The sequence below is a fragment of the Bos indicus genome, chromosome 6 (genome assembly GCF_029378745.1).
Source record: "Bos indicus isolate NIAB-ARS_2022 breed Sahiwal x Tharparkar chromosome 6, NIAB-ARS_B.indTharparkar_mat_pri_1.0, whole genome shotgun sequence".
In the NCBI taxonomy this organism is placed as follows: domain Eukaryota; kingdom Metazoa; phylum Chordata; class Mammalia; order Artiodactyla; family Bovidae; genus Bos; species Bos indicus.
Genome location: NC_091765.1, coordinates 91,099,929 through 91,122,683, shown reverse-complemented (window position 1 = coordinate 91,122,683; position 22,755 = coordinate 91,099,929). Strand labels below are relative to the sequence as shown.

Genomic DNA, 22,755 nt, shown 5'->3' with positions numbered 1-22,755 from the left:
GCCTGGGCGGGTGAGGATCCGCCCCCTTGCAGCTTGGAGGCCAACGCCTTCGCTTAGGGCTTGCCAGAGCTGAGCCGTTTCACTGACTACAAGGACCAAGCATCTTAAGAGCTGCGGGGCGGTGCCCTCTCACCTTAGCTAATTTCCGTACAGGCCTTGGCCTTAACAGGTGTTGGTGCCTGCCGTGGACGCATTTCGACCCCGGCCGTATCTCTCTCTGGAGACTTTGTGCCTATGGTTGGGGACAGAGTGAGGTCGTTGCCTTGACGACGACAGCATGCGGCCCGCGGTTCTCCTGAGTGTAAGCTTGCGGCGGGTTGAGGCCAATCTGCCTACCTGCCTGCTTCACCTGGGACCCGTGACTGCGTCCGCAGAAGAAATAAAGACAGCTGTGGAATTGCTAGTTTGCTAGTTAGCATCTTTTAGACCTGCGAAGAAGATGCTCTTCACCTCAATTTTGTCTCCAAGTTGAAAACCTTTGGGACTTTCCACGCGGAAAGATTTAAAACAAACAGTAAGTACAATACTTTTTAAAGCTTCAATTATCTCGTTCTTTCACCTATAATAGATTTGTGTCTTTAACACAATAAAACAGCGTTATTTTTATTATCTAAATTATTGGTAGAAGAACCCTATGCTTCCTTGGCATATGTCCAGAGCTACCGCATTGCCAATTGGTCAGATTTCCTTTTAGTTTGTATCACCCTTTACATTTACAAGTAGAAGGCATGAGAAGTTATGGTTTATGAGTAACCGTTTCACGAAACAAGAAGCTTTTTCAGCCTTGATACTTTTAAGGTATTTGTGGGCAATGCCACTTGAAAAAGCAAGTGTGTTCGATGTACCGTGACCCAGTGTGCAGCTGGTTGGAGAGTACATGTGGATTAGTTAACTTGCAGAATGTTAGCTTGTGACATGCTTAAGGTAATTTTAATTTTGTTCACTTTGCATTTCCAAATATTGAGGACACCAATTACAAATTTTTTTTAAATGGTTCAAGTTATAGATTCCAGCTATTTTTGTCCTTGGTATATTAAGCCTAAAGTCTAGTCCTTAATAAAATATGCCGTCTTAGTGGAAGGAAAAAAAATTAAGGAAAGAGAGAGAATTACATTGATTTTTTTCAAACACTGACATTTTATTTTAAAATAGTTAATAGAAGTTAAATGGAAGTTAAAATGTCAAATGTATGGCAAGTTAGTGTCAGGGACAGTTTATGGGAGAACCTCCTATCAGAGCTGGTAGTAAAATAATGACATAATTGGGTTGGTGTTGACTGGGATTTATTTTTTCTCCTTTCGAAGATCAATCTTCTGATTTTCCATGTTTATCAACATATATATATATATTTCATTTAACCTCTGTCTATTAACTTTCAAATAAAATGTCAGTGTTTGGAAAAAATTATCAGTGTAATTCTCTCTTTCTTCTTTCCTTAATTTTTTTCCTATCACTAAGACAGCATATGTTACTAAAGACTAGACTTTAGGCTTATCATACCAAGGACAAAAATAGCCGGTGTATATATATATATATATATATATATATATCCTAAATTGTCAAATGTAAACTGATGAAAATGTATACATTGGGTTTTCACAGTTTGCTAGAACAAAGAGAATATTTGTCTTAGTCATTAGTGTACCAATAGGGAAGAAAGGAAAATATCACACTTCACAGTCTGGGTGGGTAAATTAATTTTAGATTGCCATAAGTACACAACTAATGTTATAGGTAAGAATTTGTTTCTTTCCGAGTTTTATGAATGAGTGTTTCTATGTTGTCAGGTTAAAGAATTTCAATTATGAATCATCATTTGAATATATATTTTGTTGTTTAGTAGCTAAGTCGTGTCTGACTCTTTTGTGACCCCATGCACTGTAGCCCATCAGGTTCTTCTGTCCATGGGATTTTCTTTTTCAGGCAAGAATCTGGAGTGGGTTGCCATTTCCTTCTCCAGGAGATCTTCCCAACCCAGGGATTGAACTTGTGTCTCCTGCACTGGCAGGTGATTATTTCTCAGCCACCAGGGAAGCTGGAATATAGTACCAAAGACTTTTTTTCCTCCCAAAACTTTTAGAATCACATTGGAATTAAAAGCAATATTTTTTATTTTCTGCTTCTGGAATTTAATTTCCAAAACACATGTAAAAATAAATTTAACTTTGAGGTTGTAGTTTATTAGTTTTTATATTTCTTGACAATCAAAACTTATGAATTAAAACCTAACTGTATCTGGACTGAAAAGTTTCTTTCTATTCCAAAATATCAAGTGGAATGGTTGCTAGTCCTTCACCAATCATTAGTAAAGTAAGACAGAATTTGTTAGGATTGCCTTTTTTCAGAAAATGTCATATAATGTGATGCAAAATAATTCTAAACACAAAATTCAAATAATCATACTTCTAGTGATTAATCATTAAAAGGATTTTTGAAATACAATATTTGGAACATTAACATTTAATTTTAAAAAATCTTCTTACATACTGCGTGACTGTTATTTAGTATGTTCAATGTAAGAATTTAATTACTATGGTAAGAAAAGTTAAAAAAAAAAGTTTATCAGAAGTTGTTAGTGTTAACTTGGTAATATTTCCCTCGACTGAGTAGAAAGACTATAAAGATCCTCAATTTTGATCTTTTAAACCTGATGTAAAAAAATAAATTTTATCTTCACTAAAACCAGATTCACTTGGTTTTCACATCTGAGTGAAAAGGAATTGTATTTTTCTAAGGTAGACTGTAATTGTTTTGTATAATAGTTCAAGCATTGCTTTATCTGCATTAAAAATATATTGAGATTTCATTAACATGACATTCAGTTATTTAAATTTGAAGTTAATGGCTTCAGTTCCACTTGCCTTGTCTATTATGAAATGTATGTGAATATTTTGAAAACATAGCTTAGATGGGAATAAATACACAGGACAGCTATAAATGCAGTGTCTGCTCTAATATGGAAAACAGGTGGGGAAGAATTAATTTGGGAGGGTAGAGGAATTAATGTATTCAACATAATTAATGCCATATTTCGGTTCCCACAGAGAGAAAAATTCCTGGTGGTTTTGAATTAAAATGGAAAAATATGAGAACCTAGGATTGGTTGGAGAAGGGAGCTATGGAATGGTGATGAAGTGTAGGAATAAAGATAGTGGAAGAATTGTGGCCATCAAGAAGTTCTTAGAAAGTGATGATGATAAAATGGTTAAAAAAATTGCCATGCGAGAAATCAAGTTACTAAAGGTGAGTAAATATGTATATTGAATTGAAAAAAAAAAAGAGTTGTTTCTTGGTCAACAGTTTTAGAAAGTGCTTTTTAAATATTTGTTTTATTTCCATAAGTAAGTTTAAAGTATAGATTTTTGTTTCTCTTTTGGTAATAAACAGAAGGATTACATCTGAGTTTTCATTTATCCATAACATAATTTTTTATTATTTATTTATTTATTTGGATGCTCCAGGTCTTAGTTACTGCAAGCAGGCAGGATCTTTAGTTGTGGCATGTGGAATCTAGTTCCCTGACCAGGGATCGAACCCAGGTCTCCAACACATTGGGAGCCCAGAGTCTTAGTCACTGGGCCACCAGAGAAGTCCCAGAACATAATTTTAAAAGTATTTGTTGTCCCTCTCTCTATCTGTCTGCCTATCTATTTACCAACAGCTGTGTTGGGAGTCTTAAAGACCATCCCAAGTTTCAGTGATTAGGAGGACTCACAGCACTCAGCAAATAGTTGTACTCTTGGCTATGACTTGTTAAAGTAAAAAGATATACAGTAAAATCAGAAAAGGGAAAAGGCACATGGGGTGAATTTCAGAGGAAATCTGTCACTTTTCTCCCAGTGGCTTAACACAGGATGCGCTAATTTCCTCCAGCAATGAGTTATGACACTACGTGTGATTGTCTAGTGAGGAAATTCATTAGAGACTCAGTGCCGAGTTTTTTTTACGGGGCTTGTCATAGAGGTACTCCTTGCTTTGCTTGCACCAAAATTCCAGACTCTTAGTAGAACTGCAGGTATTCAGCATACACCATATTGTTTGCACCATGAGTCACTTTATCAGTTCTAGAAATGAAGGAACACTTCTGAAATCCAAGTACCTAGGTACAAGCCAAGGGCTCACTTTGCAAGCCAACTTTCTAAGGATAAAAATCTCAGACCTGCTATGTTAACTCCCTCCTCCACCCCACCCACATCAATCTAACTGGAAGTTTATCCGTTTTATCTTTAGAAAGAACCAGTGTTTGGCTTTGTTGGTCTTTCTTGTTGTGTATTTCTTTTCTATTTCATTAATTTTTGTTCTTTAGCATTTTATACCTTCTACTTATTTTGGGTGGGTTATTTTATAGTTCTTTTCTCTAACCTTTTGAGTTATACGCTTAACTTCTTTTATTTCTAGGTTTTTTTTTTTTTCTCATATATGCATTTAAGGCTGTCATTTTCCTTCTAAGAATAGCTTGTATGTGTCCTAGAAATTTTGATTAGCCGTGCAAAATGTTTTCTCATTTTCCTTCATTTCCAAACGTGTGGAAAATTTCTAGGTTTTTCTCCCTAGATTATTTAGTTTTAACACAATTGCCCTGTGATCTGAGTATGTACTATGTAAGATTCTTATTCCTTTAATAAATACCTAATATTTGTCTTTTCCGTTATTTATCAATTATTCCTACATTTCTGAGCTTCCATCTTGGATCATTTTTCTTGTACTTAAATCATGTCCTTTTATTTTCTTTGAAGCTAGTAAGGAATGTTGTCCGTTTGTGTTTGTCTTTCAAAAAAAGTCTTTGCTTTCTGTTTAAGAGAGTGTTTTCACAGGATATAGAACTCTATGTTGGCAGTTAGTTACATTTGATATGTTCAAGATAACATTACACTGTTCTGCTGGCTTTCATTTGCATTGCTTCTATTGAAAGGTCAGACATTCCTTAGTGGGTGCATTGAAGCTTTCTCTTTGACTTTGGCTTTCAACACTTTTACAATAATATGCCTAAGTGTGGGTTTCTTTATATTTATCTTGCTTGGATTTTATGGCCCTTGCATCTATAAAATAATGTCATTTGTCACTTCTAGAAGATGCTCAGCTATTATTGTTTCATATATTGCTACGGTCCCATTCTTTCTCTTTTCCATATAAGATTTCAGTTTCATATATGAGACCTTCCTTATATGTGTCTTATATTCTTTTGTGTTTTTCATCCTTTTGTTTTCCCTTGCTTCATTCTACAGATTTTCTTTTGACCTATCCTCCGTTCAGTAGTTCTTTTTTAAAATTTTATTTGTTTCTGACTGTATTGGGTCTTCATTGCTGCGTGGGCTTTTCTCTAGTGAGGCATGGGCTCTAGGGCACTCAGTACTTGTGGCTTGTGGACTCAAAGAGTTTCAGCTCCCAGGCTCTAGGGCACAGGCTCAGCAGTTGTGGTACACAGGCTTAGATGCTGCGAGGCATGTGGGATCTTTCTCGATCAGGGATTGAACTCCCGTCTCCTGCATTGGTAGGCGAATCCTTTACCAATGAGCCACCAGGGAAGCCCCAGTTCAGTAGTTCTGTTTCAGCTATATCTAATCTATTGTTAAGCTCACCCACTGATTTCTTAAAGACATATTTTAATGTTCTAATTTTTTATTTGATTTTTTTCCCTATAATTTCCATTTTGCTGCCAGACCCTCTATTTTGCTTTCTATTTAAATCACAGGCTTTTCTAAAGTCTGTGTCCAGTAAATAGATCTCCCACATGTTTATTTCCATTGTCTGTTTTTTCTCTTGGTTTTTGATTGAGTCTTATCTCTTGATATGCCAGTATTAATTTCTAAAAGTTCTATAGAGTTTTTGGATGATGTTATCTTACCCTCTGAGAGAAGTTATGTTTGCTTAAATGAGGCTCTTGAGGGTACCCTTAAGGGTGCTTGGTGGCACTAACATTCAGAAATTTTCTAGAACTTTTCTGTTCTAGAATTTTTCTTTGGGTTCAAATCTATTGTATCACTTTTTATGGTTTCAGGTTCCCTCAGTTTTTTGACATTGACTTTTTATGCATAGTCGCTTATATCTGATAATTCCAATATCTGAACTCATATTGCATCTGTTTTGATTAACTTTATCTTCTGATTTTTTTTTTTTTTTTTACTTATAGTAACATTTCTTTGCATGCCCTGGTTATCTTTATTTTTTCCTCTGGACATTACATTTGAAACATTATTTTTTTTAGGAATAATTTGAGGCTAGAGTGAAGACGTTTTCTTCCCAAGATTTTTTTTCTTCTATGTTCATGGGCTACTGTGCCATATATCAACTTTCAGCTTTGAATCACTCCTTTTTGCTCTGCTTTGTGAAACTGGAGGGGGCCTCTGCAAACAGTTCTCCTTTTGCCAGCTTGTATGATTTTAGGCATTGTCAGTAGAGGCTTCCCTTCCTGGTGGGTCCTTTTTTTGTCATGAAGGGAGCAGATCACATGATGGACTTGGTAGCTTGTATCAGCATCATTCATGGAACACCTCTGGTGCACCTGCACTTTCTCCACTTGGCTGGCTGACGTCCTGTGGCACATGTCTTCACCGATGGCAGTCTGTACATGGCTATGGCAGCCATGCCTTCTCTAATGAAGTCTGAATCTCAGCTTTGGTCTGTTAGAAAGAAAAGCAGAGCAATAGAGGAAGAGAGAGGGGGATGGGGGATAATATGAAACAGATAGCCTGTGTTTTAATTTAATTAAGAAGTATATTGTTCAATCTCCACCTATTTTGAGATTTTCCAGTTATCTCTGTGTTATTGATTTACAGTTTAATTCCATTTGATCTGACAGAAGGCATTGCATGATTTCTTTGTTTCAATTTATTACTGTGTTCTGTGGCCCACAGAGTGGTATATCTTGGTGCATATTCCACATGAGGTTGAGAAAAAAGTTACTTCTTCTGTTGTTGGATGAAGTAGTCTATAGATGGCAGTTCTACCCAGTTGTTGGATTGTGTTCTTGAGTTCAACTCAGGCCTTACTGATTACCTGCCTACTTAGATCTATTTCTGAAAATGTTGACATTTCCAACTATGATAGAAGATTCATGTATTTCTCCCTGCACTTCTCAATTTTTGCATCATATAGTTTGATTCTTTCTTGTTAGGTGCATTTTGTTGTTGTTGCTCAGACACTGAGTTGTGTCCAATGCTTTGTGGATACGTACTGTAGCATGCCAGGATCCTCTGTCCTCCACTATCTCCCAGGGTTTGCTCAAATTCACATCCATTGAGTTGATGATGCTATCTAACCATCTCATCCTCTGCTGCCCTCTTCTCCTTTGCCTTCAATCTTTCCCAGCATCAGGATCTTTTCCAATGAATTAGTTCTTTGCATCAGGTAGCCAGAGTATTGCAGTTTCAGCTTCAGCTTTAGTCCTTCCAATGAATATTCAGGGTTGATTTCCTTTAGGATTGACTGGTTTGATCTCCTTGCTATCCAAGGGACTCTCAAGAGTCTTCACCACCTCAGTTCAAAAGCATCAATTCTTTGGCACTCAGATTTCTTTATGGTCCAACTCTCACATCCGTACATGACTATTGGAAAAACCATAGCTTTGACTAGATGGACCTTTGTTGGAAAAACGATGTCTCTGCTTTTTAATGTGCTGTCTAGGTTTGTCATAGCTTTTCTTCCAAAGAGCAAGTGTCCTTGAGTTTCATGGCTGTGGTCACCATCTACAGTGATTTTAGAACCCAGGAAAATAAAATCTGTCACTGTTTCCACTTTTCCCCCTTCTATTGCCATGAAGTGATGGGACTGGATGCCATGATCTTAGTTTTTTGAATATTGAGTTTCAACCAGCTTTTTCAATCTCTTCTTTCACTCTCCTCAACAGGCTTTTTAGTTCGTCATTACTTTCTGCCTTTAGAGTGGTGTCATCTGCATATCTGAGGTTATTGACATTTTTCCCAGAAATCTTGATTCCAGCTTGTGATTCATTCAGCCTGGCATTTTACTTGATGTCTCTGCATATAAGTTAAATAAGCAGGGTGACAGTATACAGCCTTCTTGTACTCCTTTCCCAATTTTGAACCAGTCAGATATTCTGTCTCTGGTTTTAACTGCTGCTTCTTGACCCTAAATGATGATGCTGTCAAAGTCCTGAACTCAATATGTAAGCAAAATTGGAAAGCCCAGCAGTGGCCAGAACTGTAAAAGTTCAGTTTTCATTCTAATCCCAAAGAAAGGCAATGCCAAAGAATGTACAAACTACTGTACAATTTTGTTTATTTCACATACTAGCAAGGTTGTATTCAAAATCCTTCAAGCTAGGCTTCAGCAGTACATGACCTGAGAACTTATAGTTTACAAGATGGTTTCAAAGAAGCAGAGGAATCAGAGATCATATTGCCAGCATTTGTTGGATCATGGAGAAAGCAAGGGAATTCCAGAAAAACATCTACTTCTGCTTCATTGACTATGCTAAAGCATTTGACTCTATGGATTACAGAACAGTGACAAATTCTTACAGAGATGGTAGTACCAGACCACCTTACCTGTCTCCAGAGAAACCTGTAAGTGGGTCAAGAAGCAACAGTTAGAACCAAACACAGAACAACTGACTGTTTCAAAATTGGTAAAGGAGCACACAATGTTATCTATTGTCACCCTGCCTATTTAACTTATATGCAGAGTATATCCTGTGAAATGCCAGGCTGAAATAAAGATTGCTGGGAGAAATATCAACAACCTCAGATATGCAAGGAATATCATTCTAATGGCAGAAAGTGAAGAGGAACTAAAAAGCCTGTTGAGGGTGGAAGAGGAGATTGAAAAAGCTGTTTTGAAACACAGCATTCAAAAAATTAAGATCATGGCATCTGGTCCCATCACTTCATGGCAAATAGAAGGGGAAAAAGTGGAAACAGTGACAGATTTTGTTTTCCTGAGCTCCAAAATCACTATGGATGGTGACTACAGCCATGAAATTCAAGGACGTTGCTTCTTGGAAGGAAAGTATGAAAATGATAATTGCTCAGTCGTGTATGACTTTTTGCTACTCCATGGACTGTCGCCCACCAGGCTTCTCCCTCCATGGAATACTCCAGGCAACAATACTAGAGTGGGTTGCCATTCCCTTCTCCAGGGGATCTTCCCCACCCAGGGATCGAACCTGGGTCTCCTGTGTTTACAGGAAGACTCTTTACCATCTGAGACAAACCTAGACAGCATATTAAAAAGCAGAGACATCATTTTTCTAACAAATGTCAGTATAGTCAAAGGACCACAGCCTTGTCTAACTCAATGAAACTAAGCCATGTCGTGTAGGGCCACCCAAGACAGACAGGTCATGGTGGAGAGTTCTGACAAAACGTGGTCCACTAGAGAAGGGAATGGCAAACCACTTCAGTATTCTTGGCTTGAGAACCCCATGAACCGTATGAAAAGGCAAAAAGATAGGACACTGAAAGATGAACTCCCCAGGTCAATAGGTACCCAACATGCTACTGGAGATCAGTGGAGAAATAACTCCAGAAAGAATGAAGAGACAGAGCCAAAGCAAAAACAACACCCAACTGTGGATGTGACTGGTGATAGAAGTAAAGTTCGATGCTGTAAAGAGCAATATTGCATAGGAACCTGGAATGTTAGGTCCATGAATCAAGGTAAATTAAAAGTGGTCAAACAGGAGATGGCAAGATTGAACATCAACATTTTAGAAATCAGGAAACTAAAATGGACTGGAATGGGTGAATTTAACTCAGATGACCACTGTATCTACTATTATGGGCAAGAATCCCTCAGAAGAAATGGAGTGGCCATCATAGTCAACAAAAGAGTCCAAAATGCAGTACTTGGATGCAATCTCAAAAATGACAGAATGATCTCTGTTCATTTCCAAGGCAAACCATTCAATATCACAGTAATCCAAGTCTATGCCCCACCCAGTAATGCTGAAGAAGCTGAATTTGAATGGTTCTGTGAAGACCTACAAGACTTTCTAGAACTAACACTCCCAAAAGATGTCCTTTTCATTATAGGGGACTGGAATGGAAAAGTAGGAAGTCAGGAAACACCTGGAGTAACAGGCAAATTTGGCCTTGGAGTACAGAATGAAGCAGGGCAAAGGCTAATAGAGTTTGGCCAAGAGAACGCACTGGTCATAACAAACACCCTCTTCCAACAACACAAGAGAAGACTTTGCACATGGATATCACGAGATGGTCAATACCGAAATCATATTGATTATATTCTTTGCAGCCAAAGATGGAGAAGCTCTATACAGTCAACAAAAACAAGACTGGGAACTAACTGTGGCTCAGATCATAAACTCCTTATTGCCAAATTCATACTTAAATTTAAGAAAGTAGGGAAAACCACTAGAACATTCAAGTATGACCTAAATCAAATCCCTTAGGATTATACAGTGGAAGTGACAAATAGATTCAAGGGATTAGATCTGATAGACAGAGTGTCTAAAGAACTATGCATGGAGGTTTGTGACATTATACAGGAGGCAGTGATCAAGACTATCCCTAAGAAAAAGAAATGCAAAAAGGCAAAATGGCAGTCTGAGGAGGCCTTACAAATAGCTGTGAAAAGAAGAGAAGCAAAGGGCAAAGGAGAAAAGGAAAGACATACCCATTTGAATGCAGAGTTCAAAAGAATAGCAAGGAGAGATAAGAAAGCCTTCCTCAGTGATCAGTGCAAAAAACAGAGGAAAACAATAGAATGGGAAAGACTAGAGATCTCTTCAAGAAAATTAAAGATACCAAGAGAACATTTCATGCAAAGATGGGCACAATAAAGGACAGAAATGGTATGGATCTAACAGAAGCAGAAGATATTAAGAAGAGGTGGCAAGAATACACAGAAGAACTATACAAAAAAGATCTTCATGATCCAGATAATCACGATGGTGTTATCACTCACCTAGAGCCAGACATCCTGGATTGTGAAGTCAAGTGGGCCTTAGGAAGCATCATATCTCCACTAGGAAGCTAATGGAGATGATAGAATTCCAGTTGAACTGTTTCAAATCTTAAAAGATGATGCTGTGAAAGTGCTGCACTCAATATGCCAGCAAATTTGCAAAACTCAGCAGTGGCCACAGGACTGGAAAAGGTCAGTTTTCATTCCAACCCCAAAGAAAGGCAGTGCCAAAGAATGGTCAAACTACCGCACAATTGCACTCATCTCACATGTTAGTAAAGTAATGCTCAAAATTCTCCAAGCCAGGCTTCAACAGTATGTGAATCATGAACTTCCAGGTGTTCAAGCTGGAATTAGAAAAGGCAAAGGAACAAGAGATCAAATTGCCAACATCCGCTGGATCATTGAAAAAGCAAGAGAGTTCCAGAAAAACATCTGCTTTATTGATTATGCCAAAGCCTTTGACTGTGTGGACCACAACAAACTGTGGAAAATTCTGAAAGAGGGGAATACCAGACCACCTGACCTGCCTCCTGAGAAATCTGTATGCAGGTCAAGAAGCAACAGTTAGAACTGAACATGGAACAACAGACTGGTTCCAAATCAGGAAAGGAGTACATCAAGGCTATATATTGTCACCCTGCTTATTTAACTTCTATGCAGAGTGTATCATGAGAAATACCAGGCTGGATGAAGCACAAGCTGAAATCAAGATTGCTGGGAGAAATATCAGTAACCTCAGATATGCAGATGACACCACCCTATGGCAGAAAGTGAAGAAGAACTAAAGAGCCTCTTTAAAGAGGAGAGTGAAAAAGTTGCCTTAAAACTCAACATTCAGAAAACTAAGATTATGGCATCTGGTCCCATCACTTTATGGCAAATAGATGGGGAAACAATGGAACCAGTGAGAGACTTTATTTTGGGGGGCTCCAAAATCATTGCAGATGGTGACTGCAGCCATGAAATTAAAAGATGCTTGCTCGTTGGAAGAAAAGTTATGACCAACTTATCATATTAAAAAGCAGAGACATTACTTTGCCTACAAAGGTCCATCTCGTCAAAGCTATGGTTTTTCCAGTAGTCATGTATGGATGTGAGAGTTGGACTACGATGTAAGCTGAGTGCCAAAAAATTGATGCTTTTGAACTGTGGTGTTGGAGAAGACTCCTGAGAGTCCCTTGGACTGCAGGGAGATCCAACCAGTCCATCCTAAAGGAAATCAGTCCTGAATATTCATTGGAAAGACTGATGCTGAAGCTGAAACTCCCATACTTTGGCCACCTGATGAGAAGAGCTGACTCATTTGAAAGGACCATAATGCTGGGAAAGATTGAGGGCGGGAGGAGAAGGGGACGACAGAAGATGAGATGGTTGGATGGCATCACTGACTCAATGGACGTGAGTTTGAGTAAACTCTAGGAGTGGTGACGGACAGGGAGGCCTGGCATGCTGCAGTCCACGGGGTCACAAAGAGTCAGACACGACTGAGTAACTGATCTGAACTGATGTTTTTTCCATTAGTAATGCATGGATGTGAGAGCTGGATCATACAGAATGCTGAGTGCTGAAGAATTTATGCCTTCTAACTGTGGTCCTGGAGAAGACTCTTGAGAGTCTCCTTGACTACAAGGATATCAAACCAATCAATTATAAAGGAAATCAACCCTAAATATTCATTGGAAGGACTCATGCTGAAGCTGAAGCTCCAATACTTTGGCCACACGATGAGAACTGACTCATTGGAGAAGACTCTGATGGTGCGAAAGATTGAGGGCAGGAGGAGTAGGGGGCAAGAGAGGTTGAGATGGTTGAATGGCATCACTGGCTCAATGGATATTAGTTTGAGCAAAATCTGGGAAATAGTGGAGGACAGAGGAGCCTGATGTGCTACAGTCTGTGGGATCGCAAAGAGTCGGACACAACTCAGTGACTAAACAACAACAGATAGTTGATTTAAAATGTTCTGTCAGTTTCTGGTGTACAGCAAAGTGAATCATTATACACTTATTATATATTATTATATAATTATATATATTTTTATATTATATAATTATATATAAATATATATAATTATATATATTATTATTATAAGTGTATTATTATACACTTATATATGTATAAGTTATACATATACATACAATCATTTAAAAATATTATTTTCCCATATTACATTACAGAGTATCTCTGAATAGATTCTGAATTTGTTCCTTTTTGATTGTTTCTTATCTTGCAACAAAGTGAGACCCTTCTGGGCCAGCTCTCTGAAGGAGGTTCATTTTCAGGAGTAGCCATGGTCTTGTTCCAGGCTAGCAGGAATCCACCCTGGTTCACAGTGACATTCCTAACAACAGAAGCCCTAGTGTGGGATTTATTTACGTTCTCCTTAATTTCTCTGAAACTTGTAATTGCAGGTTTGTTCATAATGAATCGTTTTGCCTTCCATTTGATTTCACTGACAGACTGCTTCTAGCAGATGAGTTTCTATGGGACTGTTCACCCCTCCCCTCTTGTTTCCTGGTGCCATTCAGTTCTTAGGACGCTTTCACTGACAGTCTGTGAACCCTGTTCTCATTATATCAAAGAAGGGTATTTTTTTGGTTTTGTTTTTCTTTTCAGGGTATGTCATCAGCTTTGGAAAACTCTGCTCTGCCAGCTTTGTAACCACAGATAATCTTATGGTATCTCCCTAGACTCCTGTTTGACCTTGATGGCGCCACCTCATTTTTTGGGGGTTGGGGTCCTAGATCATTCTTAATTTCATCAAAGATGAAGCTACCCTTCTTTTTCTTATTGGCTTTGTTGTGTTCTCTGAGAGGAGAATGGAGCAGTAAGGTCTTTTACCATATTTTAAAAGCCAGGATATAGTTTCACAATTTATACTGTTTATGCATTTTATTTAGATGTTTTTCTTGTGCTGAGATCTGTTTTAGACTGTGACTATTACTAATAATTTGGTCCTCAAAAAAATTATTTTTCACTTTTTTTTTTTTTTTGATAGCAACTAAGGCATGAAAATCTGGTGAATTTGTTGGAAGTATGTAAGAAAAAAAAGCGATGGTACCTAGTCTTTGAATTTGTTGACCATACGGTTCTTGATGACCTGGAGCTCTCTCCAAATGGACTAGACTACCAACTAGTTCAAAAGTATTTGTTTCAGGTTATCAGTGGGATTGGATTTTGTCACAGTCACAATGTAAGTATTCAGTTTAAATAATAATTTATAAAGTTGGAAAGTTGGGAGAATATACAGTGAACACTCATATACCTATCACTGGATTCTATACTTGCTAACATTTTGTTATATTTGTTTTATGAAATATTTATTCATCTTTTCTTCCATTTGTCTACTTATTAATCTGCCTGATTTATTTATGCATTATTTGAAAGTAAGTTACAGACATCAGTTTACTTCAACTCTATATGCTTGAGCTATGCATGTTATTAACTAGCCTTTACTGTGGATATCTAGGATATAATAGAAGTTAGTAGCTATGCTACTAACTTTAGCCTATGCAAAATGCTCAGCAGTGCCAGTTTCTGGTCCTCCAAGAGTTTACAATAAATATATTTTCAAAATTTTCAAAATAAAATTTACTTGTATTAGAGAATTAGACCTAATAATTTGTTTTGCCTAGGTCTAGAATTTCTACTATTGTTTCCCAGTGTCCTCTTTTCTCTTTCCATAGTCTCTCTTTTATAACTAACTGACCTTTTTTACATTTATAATTTTTACAAATGTAAAAATTTATATTTTTTGCCTCTTTACATTTATAATTGCTTGATGTATGCCTCCACTTGGGTGCTCAGAAATCCACCTAAAAACACATATTGCTGAAACTAAACTGCTAATTATTCTTAACCAAAATTAACCTTCTCTAGACTCTTCTATTTTTGTTAATGGACCCACCATTCTTTTAGATTCCCAGGTTTAAGGAAAGTGTCTGAGATTACTTCCTAAATTCTGTTGATTTAGAATATTCCCACACTCCACCTCTTCCTTTCCATTCCTTTGAGCACCAGACTAGCGTAGGCCTTTTGTTTTTGTTGCTCAGTTGCTAAGAAACGTCCAGGTCTTTGAAACCTCACAGACTGCAGCATGCCAGGCTTCCCTGTCCTTCACCATCTCCTGGAATTTGCTCAGACTCATGTCCCTTGAGTTGGTGATGCCATCCAACCATGTCATCCTCTGTTGTCCTCTTCTCCTCACACCCTCAATCTATCACCTCATATTTGTCCCACTGCCCTTCTCCCCACTTCTAGTCGCCCTCTTTGCTTTATCTTGTTCATGGCCTTCTTTAAATGTTCAATATCTTCTTTAAACACCATATAGGTCATGTCATGGGTTCCCATGGGTTCCCATCACCTTGACATGAGCTCAGACTTCCCAGGCTGGCAGTTGAGGCATAACCTAGTAAGTAACCTCTATTCCAGGAAAAACATTTCCCTAGTGGCTACTGGTCTACTCCCATTCTCACTCTTTTGCTCTTTTTGTCCCCTTCACTTGGATTGCCCTTTCATTTCTACATTTATCTAGGTCACACTAGTGTTAAACACCTGTCTTAGAGCCCACCTTTTTCCTCAAAAATTTTCCCTGACCACCGCAGTCTTCAGTGATAGCTTTATTCTCTTAGTCTTGAGAGCCCTCATTATTAGAGCAATTGATTGGAAATTCATTGAAGGCAAAGAAGAAGGGGCTGGCAGAGGATGAGATAGTTAGATAGCATCACTAATTCAGTGGACATGAATTTGAGTGAACTCCAGGAGATAGTGGAGGACAGAGGAACCTGGTATGCCACAGTCTTTGGGGTCACAAAGAGTTGGACATGCCTTAGTGACTGAACAACAACAGCAACATATATTTCATCCAATATCATTAATCGTTTAAATAAAATTTCAAACATAAATGTTCTTTTTTCCCCAGCTAGGTCTCAGGTTCTTTAAACGCAGGAACAACTTTATCTGCTTTTATCTGTCTTCATTGTAGGGACAAAACCAGTGCCCTGCACATAACAAGTGCTAAAAAAAAGTTAACTCGCTTAACTTGATGTGCTGATCAATATATGTCATACTCTGCTTTTTATCTCATAGATTATTCACAGAGATATTAAGCCAGAGAACATATTAGTCTCCCAGTCCGGCGTTGTCAAGCTATGTGATTTTGGATTTGCACGGACACTGGCAGCTCCTGGGGAGGTGTATACTGATTATGTGGCAACACGATGGTATAGAGCTCCAGAGCTGTTGGTTGGTGATGTCAAGTATGGCAAGTAAGATGTCGTCAGCAAGGTGGGGGTGCAGAGGGCAGACTTGACTCTCTTTTTTTGATAAAGTGGAATATGTTTTCAATATAATGACAATCCCTCTAATTGGGCTTCCTTGGTAGCTCAGCAGTAAAGAATCTGCCTGTCAATATAGGAGCCACGAGTTCAATACCTTGGTTTGGGAAGATCCTCTGGAGAAGGAAACGGCACCCCACTCCAATACTCTTGCCTGGGAAATCCCATGGACAGAGGAACCTAGTGGCTACAGTCCTTGGGGTTTCAAAGAGTCAGACATGACTTAGTGACTCAACACTCGCCCTCTGCGATGGCCCGCACCCTTATCTGTGGAGTGTGTTTCTCTAAATAAATCCCACTTCTTACGTTAAGAAAAAAAAAATCCCTCTAATACTGAAAGGAAGTTTTCAGTTTGGAAAACTTTAGAAAGTGATTTGTAATCATTTTTGTGTTTCCCTTTTAAACATTCTTGTGAAATGGGTTGGTATGAGTATGATTATTTTAGAGGTTGAGAAATCAAGGTGAGTAAATGGTCTGTTTTTAACAGTAAGTTAGAAATAGATATATTTATCACTTGTAAAGAGAGGTAACATTGATTAGGTAAGTCTGACACTTGCATTGAGGCTGAGTAGAGTGGGCAAGGGTGGGTGTAGAAATGGAATTAAGTGAACCATTTTAAAAATACAAATCGTCTTCATAAATGAATTCTTCAAAGAAGAAGGGATTGCAGGTTTTACCAGTTTCAATAGAAATTGTTCTAAAATATTTTCTATAATTTCTCTGTTTTTAGAGCATATATCATTTAATATTTTCTTGATTACTCTGAGCTCTCATTTTACTGCCATACTGTAATTTCTGTACCAGCTATGGCCTTAAGCAATTTCAAGGTAGTAGTTCCTATGGTAATGATGCCAGAATAGTCTAAGTTCTTGTGACCACTCTTTAAGAGAGGTTTTCTGTTTTCTCCATATTAGCTTTCTGTTCTCCTTGTTGCTTGTGTCCCCAGTAACCATCTCGTTCTGGTATGCTGTTTTCAGTGTCTAGTTGGATAGACTGATGAACCTTGTTCAAATTATGTGTAAATAAAAATGAGTAGCCTCTGAAAACAAACCCAGAAGGCTTATTTCCAGAGTAAAGTATACTTAACAAAGCATTTTGACTCTTTGGAAGCCTTGTGTCACACGCTTGAAGTTTCCTGAAATCTGATTTATGTAATATTGGAAGTTAATACTTTAAGTTTATAAAAGAAAAAAATTGGGGGGAGCATAATTTAAGGCTTACTATTACTTTTCTTGATACCAAGAATACAAAAATAGTAATACGCAAACGATAGAAGATGAGATGGTTAGATGGCATCACCAACTCAATGAACATGAGTTTGAGTAAACTCTGGGAGATAGTGAAGAACAGGAAAGCCTGGTTCACTGCAGTCCATGAGGTGGCAAAGAGTTAGACATGACTTAGTGATTGAACAACAACAGCAACAATATGCAGAACAGATTCAGTCATAGTAAACATTTTAGGTGTTGGCGATGGACAGGGAAGCCTGGAGTGCTGCAGTCTATGGGACTGCAAAGAGTCCAACATGACTGAGCGACTGAACTGAACTGAAACATATCAGGATCCCGATTTTTACATCACCGTGCTTTTCTTTCAGGGCTGTTGATGTGTGGGCCATCGGCTGTCTGGTAACTGAAATGCTCATGGGGGAGCCCCTCTTTCCTGGAGATTCTGATATTGATCAGTTATATCATATTATGGTGTGTTTAGGTAAGATTATGCATCTGTATTTTAAATTTTAGTAATTTTTTCCTCTGTGTTTCTTTTTGTATTGATTTTGCAAGTTGTTGGTACACTAAAGATGATGTGTGTGTTTTGAATGAATATAGGGAGCAAATAGGAAAACATCTCTCCCTCTCTCTCTCTCTATATATATATATCAGTTCAGTTCAGTTCAGTCGCTCAGTCGTGTCCGACTCTTTGTGACCCCATGCATCGCAGCATGCCAGGCCTCCCTGTCCATCACCAACTCCCGGAGTTCACTCAGACTCACGTCCATTGAGTCAGTGATGCCATCCAGCCATCTCATCCTCTGTCGTCCCCTCCTCCTCCTGCCTCCAGTCCCTCCTAGCATCAGGGATTCCAATGAGTCAACTCTTTGCATGAGGTGGCCAAAGTACTGGAGATTCAGCTTCAGCATCAGTCCTTCCAAAGAAATCCAAGGGCTGATCTCCTTCAGAATGGACTGGTTGGATCTCTTTGCAGTCCAAGGGACTCTCAAGAGTCTTCTCCAACACCACAGTTCAAAAGCATCAATTCTTCGGTGCTCAGCCTTCTTCACAGTCCAACTCTCACATTCATACATGACCACAGGAAAAACCATAGCCTTGACTAGACAGACCTTTGTTGGCAAAGTAATGTCTCTGCTTTTGAATATGCTATCTAGGTTGGTCATAACTTTCCTTCCAAGGAGTAAGCGTCTTTTAATTTTATGGCTGCAGTCACCATCTGCTGTGATTTTGGAGCCCCCAAAAATAAAGTCTGACACTGTTTCCACTGTTTCCCCATCTATTTCCCATGAAGTAATGGGACTAGATGCCATGATCTTCGTTTTCTGAATGTTGAGCTTTAAGCCAACTTTTTCACTCTCCACTTTTACCTTCATCAAGAGGCTTTTTAGTTCCTCTTCATTTTCTGCCATAAGGGTGGTGTCATCTGCATATCTGAGGTTATTGATATTTCTGCCGGCAATCTTGATTCCAACTTGTGCTTCTTCCAGTCCAGCGTTTCTCATGATGTACTCTGCATATAAGTTAAATAAGCAGGGTGACAATATACAGCCTTGACGTACTCCTTTTCCTATTTGGAACCAGTCTGTTCGGCGGTCAATGCAAAGAAATAGAGGAAAACAACAGAATGGGAAAGACTAGGGATCTCTTCAAGAAAATCAGAGATACCAAAGGAACATTTCATGCAAAGATGAGCTCTATAAAGGACAGAAATGGTATGCACCTAACAGAAGCAGAAGATATTAAGAAGAGATGGCAAGAATACACAGAAGAACTGTACAAAAAAGATCTTCATGACCCAGATAATCACGATGGTGTGATCACTGACCTAGAGCCAGACATCCTGGAATGTGAAGTCAAGTGAGTCTTAGAAAGCATCACTACAAACAAAGCTAGTGGAGGTGATGGAATTCCAGTTGAGCTATTCCAAATCCTGAAAGATGATGCTGTGAAAGTGCTGCACTCAATATGCCAGCAAATTTGGAAAACTCAGCAGTGGCCACAGGACTGGAAAAGGTCAGTTTTCATTCCAATCCCAAAGAAAGGCAATGCCAAAGAATGCTCAAACTACTACACAATTGTGCTCATCTCACACGTGAGTAAAGTAATGCTCAAAATTCTCCAAGCCAGGCTTCAGTAATATGTGAATCGTGAACTTCCTGATGTTCAAGCTGGTTTTAGAAAAGGCAGAGGAACCAGAGATCAAATTGCCAACATCCACTGGATCATGGAAAAAGCAAGAGAGTTCCAGAAAAGCATCTATTTCTGCTTTATTGACTATGCCAAAGCCTTTGACTGTGTGGATCACAATAAACTGTGGAAAATTCTGAAAGAGATGGGAATACCAGACCACCTGACCTGCCTCTTGAGAAATTTGTATGCAGGTCAGGAAGCAACAGTTAGAACTGGACATGGAACAACAGACTGGTTCCAAATAGGAAAAGGAGTTCATCAAGGCTGTATATTGTCACCCTGTTTATTTAACTTATATGCAGAGAACATCATGAGAAACGCTGGACTGGAAGAAACACAAGCTGGAATCAAGATTGCCCGGAGAAATATCAATAACCTCAGATATGCAGATGACACCACCCTTATGGCAGAAAGTGAAGAGGAACTCAAAAGCCTCTTGATGAAAGTGAAAGTGGAGAGTGAAAAAGTTGGCTTAAAGCTCAACATTCAGAAAACGAAGATCATGGCATCCAGTCCCACCACTTCATGGGAAATAGATGGGGAAACAGTGGAAACAGTGTCAGACTTTATTTTTCTGGGCTCCAAAATCACTGCAGATGGTGATGCAGCCATAAAATTAAAAGACGCTTACTCCTTGGAAGGAAAGTTATGACCAACCTAGATAGCATATTCAAAAGCAGAGACATTACTTTGCCAACAAAGGTTTGTCTAGTCAAGGCTATGGTTTTTCCTGTGGTCATGTATGAATGTGAGAGTTGGACTGTGAAGAAGGCTGAGCACCGAAGAATTGATGCTTTTGAACTGTGGTGTTGGAGAAGACTCTTGAGAGTCCCTTGGACTGCAAGGAGATCCAACCAGTCCATTCTAAAGGAGATCAGTCCTGGGTGTTCTTTGGAAGGACTGATGCTGAAGCTGAAACTCCAGTACTTTGGCCACCTCATGCGAAGAGTTGACTCATTCGAAAAGACTCTGTTGCTGGGAGGGATTGGGGGCAGGAGGAGAAGGGGACGACAGAGGATGAGATGGCTGGATGGCATCACTGACTCGATGGACTGAGTCCGAGTGAACTCCGGGAGTTGGTGATGGACAGGGAGGCCTGGCGTGCTGCAATTCATGGGGTTGCAAAGAGTTGGACATGACTGAGCAACTGATCTGATCTGATCTGTTGTTCCATGTCCAGTTCTAACTGTTGCTTCCTGACCTGCATACAGATTTCTCAAGAGGCAGGTCAGGTGGTCTGGTATTCCCATCTCTTTCAGAATTTTCCACAGTTTATTGTGATCCACACAGTCAAAGGCTTTGGCATAGTCAATAAAGCAGAAATAGATGTTTTTCTGGAACTCTCTTGCTTTTTCCATGATCCAGTGGATGTTGGCAGTTTGATCTCTGGTTCCTCTGCCTTTTCTAAAACCAGCTTGAACATCAGGAAGTTCACAGTTCACATATCACTGAAGCCTGGCTTGGAGAATTTTGAGCATTACTTTACTAGCGTGTGAGATGAATGCAATTGTGTGGTAGTTTGAGCATTCTTTGGCATTGCCTTTCTTTGGGATTGGAATGAAAACTGACCTTTTCCAGTCCTGTGGCCACTGCTGAGTTTTCCAAATTTGCTGGCATATTGAGTGCAGCACTTTCACAGCATCATCTTTCAGGATTTGGAATAGCTCAACTGGAATTCCATCACCTCCACTAGCTTTGTTTGTAGTGATGCTTTCTAAGGCCCACTTGACTTCACATTCCAGGATGTCTGGCTCTAGGTCAGTGATCACACCATCGTGAGTATCTGGGTCCTGAAGATCTTTTTTGTATAGTTCTTCTGTATATTCTTGCCACCTCTTCTTAATATCTTCTGCTTCTGTTAGGTGCATACCATTTCTGTCCTTTATATATATATATATATATATATAAATATATATAGATGTATTTATTCATTCATTCACCCTCTGCCTGGCTTTTGTCTATCTGACATATGATCCTAATGCTTTTACCTGTCCTTCTGCCCAGCTCCCCTCTAAAGAAAAGACCAGACATTGGAAATTTTTCTGCACTTTTGCATTCAGTAAGTCATGCGTAGAGAGAATACAAAGGATCATATTATCTTTGGGTCAGCAAGCATTTGATATAATATGACTATTACCTCATTCTCATCTTTACATTGAGTGGCACAGGGACTTCCAAGGTAATTTAATCTTGCTTCAGTTAGGACTTTTGCTATTTGGACAGAATTTCAAAGCGACATTATCAAAGTCTTCTCATATTTGTAGAAATGTCAACTTTCTGTTGGGTGAAGGAGTTTGGAAAATGGAAATGAGGGGAAATATCTTGAGGATTAAGTGTTTAGGTTAGAAATTCCATAAACAACACAGGGGTTTCTTACAAAAGAATTTTCATATGTGTATTTTATATCCAGTCAGTCAGTCAGTTCAGTCACTTGTCGTGTCCTACTCTTTGTCACCCCATGGACTGCAGCAGGCCAACTTTCCTATCCATTGCCAACTCCCAGAGCTTACTCAAACTCATGTCCATTGAGTCAGTGATACCATCCAACCATTTCATCCTCTGTCATCCCCTTCTCCTCCCACCTTCAATCTTTCCCAACATCAGGGTCTTTTCTAGTGAATCAGTTCTTCTCATCAGGTGGCCAAAGTACTGGAGTTTCAGCTTCAGTATCAGTCCTTCCAGTGAATATTCAGGACTGATTTCCTTTAGGATAGGTTGATTGGATCTACTTGCAGTCCAAGGGACTCTCAAGAGTCTTCTCCAACACTACAGTTCAAAAGTGTCGATTCTTCGGTGCTCAGCTTTCTTTATAGTTTGACTCTCACATCCATACATGACTACTGGAAAAACCATGGCTTTGACTAGACGGACCTTTGTTGGCAAAGTAATGTCTCTGCTTTTTAATGTGCTGTCTAGGTTGGTCATAGCTTTTCTTCCAAGGAGTAAGTGCCTTTTAATTTCATGACTGCAGTCACCATTTGCAGGGATTTTGGAGCCCCCCAAAATAAAGTCTCTCATCTCTCACTGTTTCCATGGTTTCCGCATCTATTTGCCATGATATGATGGGACCGGATGCCATGATCTTAGTTTTCTGAATGTTGAATTTTAAG

At 38.9% G+C, this 22,755-nt stretch overlaps 1 protein-coding gene across 3 annotated transcripts in view; it reads left to right on the top strand.

Annotated features, from left to right (window-relative positions):
* The first annotated feature begins 25 nt into the window (after positions 1–25).
* CDKL2 (cyclin dependent kinase like 2) overlaps positions 26–22,755 on the top strand; it is a 46,053-nt gene continuing 23,323 nt past the window's right edge. For 2 of the 3 annotated variants that reach the window (XR_011567230.1, XM_019962934.2), the window contains exons 1-5: positions 26–514; positions 3,045–3,243; positions 13,886–14,080; positions 15,976–16,154; positions 17,821–17,933. Coding sequence is in view for 2 of the 3 variants with exons in the window: in XM_019962934.2 (XP_019818493.2) it covers positions 3,076–3,243; positions 13,886–14,080; positions 15,976–16,154; positions 17,821–17,933 (655 nt within the window). In the remaining variant the exon portion in view is untranslated. Of the gene's footprint in view, positions 515–1,923; positions 2,009–3,044; positions 3,244–13,885; positions 14,081–15,975; positions 16,155–17,820; positions 17,934–22,755 lie in introns of all 3 variants that reach the window. The other variant, XM_070791594.1, reaches the window with a different exon arrangement.